We start from the raw sequence: 10,848 nt of genomic DNA, 5'->3' as shown, positions 1-10,848 counted from the left end.
GTAATATTAATATCCTCTGTGTTATTTCTTCATTCAGATGAGCTCGCTGTGATTTGCCAAAGTGAACTCAAATCTAATCTGAAGAAGAAGTTTCAATGTGTATTTGAGGGGATCGCTAAACAAGGAAACCCAACACTTCTCAATAAGATCTACACAGAGCTCTACATCACAGAGGGTGGAACAGGAGAGGTCAATAATGAACATGAGCTGAGACAGATTGAGACAACAACCAGGAAACAAGCAAGACCAGAGACTGCAATCAAATGTAACGACATCTTCACACCCTTAACTGGACAAGACAAACTTATCAGAACTGTGCTGACAAAGGGAGTCGCTGGCATTGGAAAAACAGTCTCTGTGCAGAAGTTCATTCTGGACTGGGCTGAAGGAAAAGCAAATCAGGATGTCCAATTTGTATTTTCATTCCCTTTTCGGGAGCTGAATTTGATGAAAGAGGACAAACACACTTTGATTGAACTTCTCAATCACTTCTCAACGGAAACCAAAGAATCAAGAATTTCCAACTACGACAAGTACAAAGTTCTGTTCATCTTTGATGGTCTGGATGAGTGCCGACTGCCCCTAGACTTCCAGAAGAACAAGATCTGTTGTGACGTCACAAAGTCTACCTCAGTGGATGTTCTGATGACAAATCTCATCAAGGGAAATCTCCTTCCCTCTGCTCTCCTCTGGATAACTACCCGACCTGCAGCAGCCAATAAGATCCCTTCAGGGTGTGTTGACCAGGTGACAGAGGTACGAGGGTTCAATGATCCACAGAAGGAGGAGTACTTCAGGAAGAGATTCAGTGATGAGGACCTGGCCAGCAGAATCATCTCACACATAAAGACATCAAGGAGCCTCCACATCATGTGCCACATTCCAGTCTTCTGTTGGATTTCTGCAACAGTCCTTAAAGACATGCTGAAACATAAGAGAGAAGAGATGCCCAAGACTCTGACTGAGATGTACACACACCTTGTGGTGTTTCATACCAAACAGCAGAATGAAAAGTACCTTGGGAAAGAAGAGAGGGGTCCAGACTGGAATAAAGAGAGCATTCTGTCACTGGGAAAACTGGCTTTTCAACAGCTTGTGAAGGGCAATCTGATTTTCTATGAAGAAGACCTGAAAGAGGCTGGCATTGATGTCAATGAAGCCTCAGTGTACTCAGGATTGTGCACACAGCTCTTTAAAGAGGAATGTGGGCTGTACCAGGACAAGGTGTACTGCTTCGTGCATCTGAGCATTCAGGAGTTTCTGGCTGCTGTATATGTGTTCCTTTCATTCAGCAACAACAATGAAAATCTATTGGCCGAACCTCAAACAACATCCAGGAACTTTTTTGCGCTGTTCAGAAACAAGCCAGAAGTTACTGTCTACAAGAGGGCTGTGGATAATTCCTTACAAAGTGAGACGGGAAACCTGGACCTTTTCCTCCGCTTCCTTCTGGGCCTCTCACTGGAGTCCAATCAGAAGCACTTACGAGGTCTACTGACAACGACAAGAAGCAACTCACAGAGTCATGAAGAAACAGTCAAGTACATCAAGGAGAAGATCAGGGAGAATCCCTCTCCAGAGAGGTGCATCAATCTGTTCCACTGTCTGAATGAACTGAATGACCATTCTCTAGTGGAGGAGATCCAACGCTACCTGAGATCAGGAAGTCTGTCAGAAGCCAAACTGTCACATGCACAGTGGTCAGCTCTGGTCTTTGTGTTGCTGACTTCAGAAAAGGAGCTGGATGTGTTTGACCTGAAGAAATACTCCAGATCAGAGGAAGGTCTTCTGAGGCTGCTGCCAGTGGTCAAAGTCTCCAGAGCTGCTCTGTGAGTAAATACAAATACATTTAAGTACTAATCATCAGGAAGAAATATTCACTTTAGAGAAAAATATGAATTGTTGAAAAACATATTTACTCAGTGTATTGCTTTTCACATTAGTATAACAATTGTAGTATCTGGGATCTACATCTGTTTATATTAGTTACTGTGCTGTTACTAAGCAGTAATGCATTACGGCAGTGTTACGTTACTACACCTAATAGGAAATGCACATGCGCACTGGGGTGCCGGGAACTGTAGAGCACGAGGGGTTCTGACTAAACGAAAACTCACTGTACTCCCGTCTCCTGCTTGGTCATTTCTCCACAACAGAAATATTACAACAATGTGACCATACATTTCTAGGAGATTAAAGATCAATCTATATGTTGTTTGGGAGAATAAACCAAATGCATCTGCCATTGTCCTTCTACACTACTGGTGTTAAATGAACAGTGTGTTTGTGAAGTCATGATGATCTCTTTATCAGGCTGTCAGGCTGTGGAGTCACAGACAAAGCCTGTGCTTCTCTGGTCTCAGCTCTGAAGTCAAACCCCTCACACCTGAGAGAGCTGGATCTGAGTAACAATGACCTGAAGGATTCAGGAGTGAAGCTGCTCTCTGCTGGACTGGGGAATCCCCACTGTAAACTGGAGATTCTGAGGTCAGTATTCCTGTATTTGGTCAACAAGTGATAACTGTTCACTAGATCCACATGTGTTTACCAGGCACATAGTCCACATCATATGTGTGTTTACAGTGCAGTTTACAGGTTTAAATTTGCTGCTATGCTCCAGCATTTTGGATTTTAGAAAACAGTTTAATATTAGGTGACAGTACAGAATGTCACCTTTAATTAGAGGTTAATGGTGAGAGGTTAGTATGTCACCTTTAATTAGAGGTTAATGGTGAGAGGTTAGAATGTCACCTTTAATTAGAGGTTAATGGTGAGAGGTTAGAATGTCACCTTTAATTAGAGGTTAATGGTGAGAGGTTAGAATGTCACCTTTAATTAGAGGTTAATGGTGAGAGGTTAGAATGTCACCTTTAATTAGAGGTTAATGGTGAGAGGTTAGAATGTCACCTTTAATTAGAGGTTAATGGTGAGAGGTTAGAATGTCACCTTTAATTAGAGGTTAATGGTGAGAGGTTAGTATGTCACCTTTAATTAGAGGTTAATGGTGAGAGGTTAGAATGTCACCTTTAATTAGAGGTTAATGGTGAGAGGTTAGAATGTCACCTTTAATTAGAGGTTAATGGTGAGAGGTTAGAATGTCACCTTTAATTAGAGGTTAATGGTGAGAGGTTAGTATGTCACCTTTAATTAGAGGTTAATGGTGAGAGGTTAGAATGTCACCTTTAATTAGAGGTTAATGGTGAGAGGTTAGTATGTCACCTTTAATTAGAGGTTAATGGTGAGAGGTTAGTATGTCACCTTTAATTAGAGGTTAATGGTGAGAGGTTAGAATGTCACCTTTAATTAGAGGTTAATGGTGAGAGGTTAGTATGTCACCTTTAATTAGAGGTTAATGGTGAGAGGTTAGTATGTCACCTTTAATTAGAGGTTCATGGTGAGAGGTTAGTATGTCACCTTTAATTAGAGGTTAATGGTGAGAGGTTAGAATGTCACCTTTAATTAGAGGTTAATGGTGAGAGGTTAGTATGTCTTGTTGTAGCCTCTGTAACTCTCTCACTCGTTATTATTCATGATTCATTCATGATCTTTCTTAATCATGACAGTGACAAGCTTGATGTAGTCATTGTCACGAAGGAATATGAGACCAAATACTAATCTTTTGACTACTTTAATAGACTATAAGTTAATTGGCCAGAATACTTATGACTTCTTCAGATAGGGAGACTAGATACATGAATTGCTTTTCATTTTCTAAACGTGAAACAGACATGTATAAAAGAATACCCTGAAATTGAAGAAGACATTATATACTGTCACTTTAAATAAAACATTTGATCTCAAATCCAAAAATGCTGGAGTGCTGGAGGCACATTTAAAATGTTAGCTTCACTGTCTAAATAGATATGGTGTGTACTCAGTACAATCTAAGTCTGATACCTCACTGTCTGTCTTCTGACTGATACTGCCTTTTAAACTGGTCTGGTCAGTCTACTCAAATATTTGGACTTTATATTTTTCTCTCTACAAGCCATACTTTGATTTTTTGTAATTTCTAAAAACTTATATACATTCATTTACGAATAGATATGAAAGGTTGCTGGACACTGATATATCTGAATATGTTGAAGAAATATACTGCCACTATTTTCACCACGAAAGAATAGCAGTGTGGTTTTAATATGATTTGACTCTTTGCAGGCTGTCAGGCTGTCTAGTCACAGAGGAAGGCTGTGCTTCTCTGGTCTCAGCTCTGAGGTCAAACCCCTCACACCTGAGAGAACTGGACCTGAGCTACAATCACCCAGGAGACTCAGGAGTCAGACTGCTCTCTGCTGGACTGGAGGATCCACACTGCAGACTGGAGAAACTCAAGTATGTAGAGGGTTTATGTCAATGTTCATATCAGGCATGTTTGAGTTATCAGGCTAGTTAAGACAAACATTCTTACCACCACTTGGACAAAGTTATATGCTTTGTGTGTGTGTGTGTTCACGTGTATCACTCAATGACTGTCTGTTCTCCAGTGTGGATCATGGTGGAGAGTACGCAATGAATCCTGGGCTTAGAAAATGTGAGTGTTGACTGCTGTGAAGAATATGACTAAGAATAAGTCTTAATTCAAGTTAAGTCAAAGACCACCATCATTACTTACTTGGTCATATTACATACAATCTGTAGTTCTACAGAAGCAGAAATCAGGGACACCAAAGTTTAGAAAGAGTAGCTTTGGCAGTGTGTGTGTATGTGTGTGGTGTGTTCGTGTTACGCTAGAAATGTGTGTTTATGCATGCATACAGGTGTGTGTGTGTGTGTGTTTTTGTGTGTGTGTGTGTGTGTGTGTGTGTGTGTGTGTGTGTGTGTGTGTGTGTGTGTGTGTGTGTGTGTGTGTGTGTGTGTGTGTGTGTATAATTAATGGGAATAAGTGTGTTTTATATTACCATACAGTATAACATATGACCATTCAACAAGTCTCAAGTTACCTTAACTTCTCCTTTTGATACCTAGAAACATCTACATTAAATGAATTTGTGATTTTTTTCTTCTTTTTATTTCACCTTTATTTAAAGTTATTATTATTATTATTATTATTCAAAGTCAAAATTGGCTACATCATTTTATTTTTTATTTCACATTTATTTAACAGATAGAAGGGCAGGCAGGGGGACAGACAGACGGGCAGGCAGGGGGACAGACAGACGGGCAGGCAGGAGGACAGACAGACGGGCAGGCAGGCAGGGGGACAGACAGACGGGCAGGCAGGAGGACAGACAGACGGGCAGGCAGGCAGGAGGACAGATAGAAGGGCAGGCAGGGGGACAGACAGATGGGCAGGCAGGGGGACAGACAGACGGGCAGGCAGGAGGACAGACAGATGGGCAGGCAGGCAGGGGGACAGACAGACGGGCAGGCAGGGGGACAGATAGAAGGGCAGGCAGGGGGACAGACAGACGGGCAGGCAGGGGGACAGACAGACTGGCAGGCAGGGGACAGACAGATGGGCAGGCAGGAGGACAGACAGACGGGCAGGCAGGGGGACAGACAGACGGGCAGGCAGGGGGACAGACAGACGGGCAGGCAGGGGGACAGACAGACGGGCAGGCAGGGGGACAGACAGACGGGCAGGCAGGCAGGGGGACAGACAGACGGGCAGGCAGGGGGACAGACAGACGGGCAGGCAGGGGGACAGACAGACGGGCAGGCAGGGGGACAGACAGATGGGTAGGCAGGGGACAGATAGACGGGTAGGCAGGGGGACAGATAGAAGGGCAGGCAGGGGGACAGACGGGCAGGCAGGGGGACAGACAGACGGGCAGGCAAACACAGTGGCGCACACACACACAGGCAGGCAGTGACAGACATAGAGAGACAGGCAGGTAAGTAGGCCAGTTGAGAACAAGTTCTCATTTACCGGGGCTGCAGGGTAGCCTAGTGGTTAGAGTGTTGGACTAGTACCCGGAAGGTTGCAAGTTCAAACCCCCGAGCTGACAAGGTACAAATCTGTCGTTCTGCCCCTGAACAGGCAGTTAACCCACTGTTCCTAGGCCGTCATTGAAAATAAGAATTTGTTCTTAACTGACATGCCTGGTTAAATAAAGGTAAAATTAAAATGTTTAAAAAAAAACATCTCCGCATTAATACTGGAGTGATAGATGTGCAGATGATGATGTGCAAGTAGAGATACTGGGGTGCAAAAGAACAAGAGGGTAAGTAATAAAATGGGGATGAGGTAGTTGGGTGTGATATTTACAGATTGGTTATGTACAGGTACAGTGATCGGTAAGCTGTTCTGACAGCTGATGCTTAAAGTTAGAGAGGGAGATATAAGACTCCAGCTTCAGTGATTTTTACAATTCGTTCCAGTCATTGGCAGCAGAGAACTGGAAGGAAAGGCGGCCGAAGTAAGTGTTGGCTTTGGGGATGACCAGTGAAATATACCTGCTGGAGCGCGTGCTACGTGTGGGTGTTGCTATGGTGACCAGTGAGATATACCTGCTGGAGCGTGTGCTACGGGTGGGTGTTGCTATGGTGACCAGTGAAATATACCTGCTGGAGCGCGTGCTACGGGTGGGTGTTGCTATGGTGACCAGTGAGATATACCTGCTGGAGCGTGTGCTACGGGTGGGTGTTGCTATGGTGACCAGTGAAATATACCTGCTGGAGCGCGTGCTACGGGTGGGTGTTGCTATGGTGACCAGTGAAATATACCTGCTGGAGCGCGTGCTACGGGTGGGTGTTGCTATGGTGACCAGTGAGCTGAGATAAGGCCAGGCTTTACCTAGCAAAGACTTATAAATGCCAGTGGGTTTGGCGATGGATATGTAGTGAGGGCCAGCCAACGAGAGCATTCAGGTCGCCAGGGAGTTAACATTCTAATGTGAATGATGATGATTTCTAACATTGTGTCTGGTTTCATCCACCAGATGCCTGTGATCCCACACTGGACCCAAACACAGTAAACAGACTCCTCTCTCTGACTGAGGAGAACAGAAAGGTGACACGTAGCAGGGAGACACAACCGTATCCTGATCACCAGGAGAGATTTGAGGTCTGGCAGCAAGTGCTGTGTAGAGATGGTCTGACTGGGCGCTGTTACTGGGAGGTAGAGGGGAGTGGGGGATTGGCTGACATTGGAGTGACATATAAAGGAATCAGCAGGAGAGGAAGGGGTAATGACTGTGTTATTGGATCCAATGACAAGTCCTGGAGTCTGTTCTTTTCTGACAAAAGTTACAATGCCAGGCACAATAATGTTCACATTACCTTAGACGTCCCCCCCTCCAGCTCCCACAGAGTAGGGGTGTATCTGGACTGGCCAGCCGGCACTCTGTCCTTCTACAGAGTCTCCTCTGACACACTGACCCACCTGTACACATTCTACACCACATTCACTGAGCCCCTCTATCCAGGGTTTAAGGTTAATGATGTTGACTCCTCAGTGTCCCTGTGTCAGGTGTTCATGGGGCCAAAAAAAACATGATGTTTCACTCTAATCATGTGTTTTATGTTTGATCACAATATGACATTTAAATACATGGAGGAACACACCAGTTTGGATCAATTTATTCTTGGAAATAATAACCATGGTAACTCTGTGTCAATGGACACACACACTGGACAAACTGGACACACAATAACACACACTGGATATACAGTGCCTTGCGAAAGTATTCGGCCCCCTTGAACTTTGCGACCTTTTGCTACATTTCAGGCTTCAAACATAAAGATATAAAACTGTATTTTTTTGTGAAGATTCAACAACAAGTGGGACACAATCATGAAGTGGAACGACATTTATTGGATATTTCAAACTTTTTTAACAAAGCAAAAACTGAAAAATTGGGCGTGCAAAATTATTCAGACCCTTTACTTTCAGTGCAGCAAACTCTCTCCAGAAGTTCAGTGAGGATCTCTGAATGATCCAATGTTGACCTAAATGACTAATGATAATAAATACAATCCACCTGTGTGTAATCAAGTCTCTGTATCAATGCACCTGCACTGTGATAGTCTCAGAGGTCCGTTAAAAGCGCAGAGAGCATCATGAAGAACAAAGAACACACCAGGCAGGTCCGAGATACTGTTGTGAAGAAGTTTAAAGCCGGATTTGGATACAAAAAGATTTCCCAAGCTTTAAACATCCCAAGGAGCACTGTGCAAGCGATAATATTGAAATGGAAGGAGTATCAGACCACTGCAAATCTACCAAGACCTGGCCGTCCCTCTAAACTTTCAGCTCATACAAGGAGAAGACTGATCAGAGATGCAGCCAAGAGGCAGGCCCATGATCACTCTGGATGAACTGCAGAGATCTACAGCTGAGGTGGGAGACTCTGTCCATAGGACAACAATCAGTCGTATATTGCACAAATCTGGCCTTTATGGAAGAGTGGCAAGAAGAAAGACATTTCTTAAAGATATCCATAAAAAGTGTTGTTTAAAGTTTGCCACAAGCCACCTGGGAGACACACCAAACATGTGGAAGAAGGTGCTCTGGTCAGATGAAACCAAAATTGAACTTTTTGGCAACAATGCAAAACGTTATGTTTGGCGTAAAAGCAACACAGCTCATCACCCTGAACACACCATCCCCACTGTCAAACATGGTGGTAGCAGCATCATGGTTTGGGCCTGCTTTTCTTCAGCAGGGACAGGGAAGATGGTTAAAATTGATGGAAAGATGGATGGAGCCAAATACAGGACCATTCTGGAAGAAAACCTGATGGAGTCTGCAAAAGACCTGAGACTGGGACGGAGATTTGTCTTCCAACAAAACAATGATCCAAAACATAAAGCAAAATCTACAATGGAATGGTTCAAAAATAAGCATATCCAGGTGTTAGAATGGCCAAGTCAAAGTCCAGACCTGAATCCAATCGAGAATCTGTGGAAAGAACTGAAAACTGCTGTTCACAAATGCTCTCCATCCAACCTCACTGAGCTCGAGCTGTTTTGCAAGGAGGAATGGGAAAAAATGTCAGTCTCTCGATGTGCAAAACTGATAGAGACATACCCCAAGCGACTTACAGCTGTAATCGCAGCAAAAGGTGGCGCTACAAAGTATTAACTTAAGGGGGCTGAATAATTTTGCACGCCCAATTTTTCAGTTTTTGATTTGTTAAAAAAGTTTGAAATATCCAATAAATGTCGTTCCACTTCATGATTGTGTCCCACTTGTTGTTGATTCTTCACAAAAAAATACAGTTTATGGATGAAACAGAATGTGACATATCTGTTTGATAGTTCACACATTCATCAGTCAGGGTTACTATCTTGTCATGTTTTTGACTAACCACAGTGGAACATTCTAGTCTTTAAGGACATTAACTGGCAGAACAGGTTTCAGCAAAGTATGGAGTCATTGTTTTCAGGAAGGTGTAACCATGGTCTTTGTACTGCCGTACAAAGGCAAAGAGCAGTTTACGTAAACAGCCAATCTGATAAAAACTGCATTAAAGTTAGTTTTTTTGTCCATGCATATCAACCATGACCACTGATCTGACCTATGACCCCTAAAATACTGATACTGCACTTGGCCTTTGTATGACTTTAAACAGCTGTATGGGTAATGCAAAAGCAAAGTAGAGTATCTAGAAATCTAAATGTGTTGATCCAACATTTTGTTGTTTTTCTGTTTGATTTGAACAGTTTGAGTTCTAACTACATTCCAACTGTATTTAATGGTGTTTTGTAGTTGTGTTTTCATGTTTTGACTGATTTATTGTAGTAACACTCAAGCTGTTTTTAGCCATAAGGTTATTTAATCATGGAGAATGTTCATACTTAATAAATATTTGATTTTGTATTACTAGCAATGCTGTCATTTTCTTTATGTTAGCTATTATTTCTATATTTTGTTTATCTTTCTTACCATTATCTGGGTATTTACTCTCTCTCTCACACACACACACACACACACACACACACACACACACACACACACACACACACACACACACACACACACACACACACACACACACACACACACACACACACACACACACACAGAGACACACACACTCACTCTATCACACACAATCTACACACACATTATGACACAGTCTATTTGGCTAGGGAGACAAGAAGGCAGCAGTAGAAAAAACAGAATACAAACAGCACAACAACACGTTATCAGAGCTGGTCCTGTCTCCAGGAAACATGTACATTCCTCTGGGGGTAAACCCGTTTCAGAGCTGGTCCTGTCTCCAGGAAACATGTACATTCCTCTGGGGGTAAACCCGTTTCAGAGCTGGTCCTGTCTCCAGGAAACATGTACATTCCTCTGGGGGTAAACCCGTTTCAGAGCTGGTCCTGTCTCCAGGAAACATGTACATTCCTCTGGGGGTAAACCCGTTTCAGAGCTGGTCCTGTCTCCAGGAAACATGTACATTCCTCTGGGGGTAAACCCGTTTCAGAGCTGGTCCTGTCTCCAGGAAACATGTACATTCCTCTGGGGGTAAACCCGTTTCAGAGCTGGTCCTGTCTCCAGGAAACATGTACATTCCTCTGGGGGTAAACCCGTTTCAGAGCTGGTCCTGTCTCCAGGAAACATGTACATTCCTCTGGGGGTAAACCCGTTTCAGAGCTGGTCCTGTCTCCAGGAAGCATGTACATTCCTCTGGGGGTAAACCCGTTTCAGAGCTGGTCCTGTCTCCAGGAAACATGTACATTCCTCTGGGGGTAAACCCGTTTCAGAGCTGGTCCTGTCTCCAGGAAGCATGTACATTCCTCTGGGGGTAAACCCGTTTCAGAGCTGGTCCTGTCTCCAGGAAACATGTACATTCCTCTGGGGGTAAACCCGTTTCATGGAGTGCAGCAGGTAGCCTGCAGCAGGATTCTGATCCAACTAGACAACAAACCTGACCAACTGACCTAATTAATCAATTC

The 10,848-nt window shown here is 43.6% G+C and overlaps 1 protein-coding gene and 1 pseudogene across 3 annotated transcripts in view; one reads left to right on the top strand and one right to left on the bottom strand.

The window, feature by feature from the left end:
• LOC115119911 (NACHT, LRR and PYD domains-containing protein 14-like) overlaps positions 1-9,769 on the top strand; it is a 16,209-nt gene extending 6,440 nt beyond the window's left edge. For 2 of the 3 annotated variants that reach the window (XM_065010809.1, XM_065010808.1), the window contains 5 exons: positions 38-1,829; positions 2,314-2,487; positions 4,159-4,332; positions 4,485-4,531; positions 6,882-9,769. In XM_065010809.1, coding sequence (XP_064866881.1) covers positions 38-1,829; positions 2,314-2,487; positions 4,159-4,332; positions 4,485-4,531; positions 6,882-7,438 — 2,744 coding nt within the window. In that variant the 3' untranslated portion in view covers positions 7,439-9,769. The remainder of the gene's footprint in view (positions 1-37; positions 1,830-2,313; positions 2,488-4,158; positions 4,333-4,484; positions 4,532-6,881) is intronic. The other variant, XM_065010810.1, reaches the window with a different exon arrangement.
• The window catches only part of LOC115128092 (NACHT, LRR and PYD domains-containing protein 12-like), an 80,905-nt pseudogene that overhangs the window by 47,266 nt on the left and 22,791 nt on the right, over positions 1-10,848 (bottom strand).

The sequence above is a fragment of the Oncorhynchus nerka genome, linkage group LG26 (genome assembly GCF_034236695.1).
Source record: "Oncorhynchus nerka isolate Pitt River linkage group LG26, Oner_Uvic_2.0, whole genome shotgun sequence".
NCBI lineage: Eukaryota > Metazoa > Chordata > Actinopteri > Salmoniformes > Salmonidae > Oncorhynchus > Oncorhynchus nerka.
Note: the sequence above shows the minus strand (reverse complement) of the source record. Positions and strands in the feature narration are given on the sequence as shown.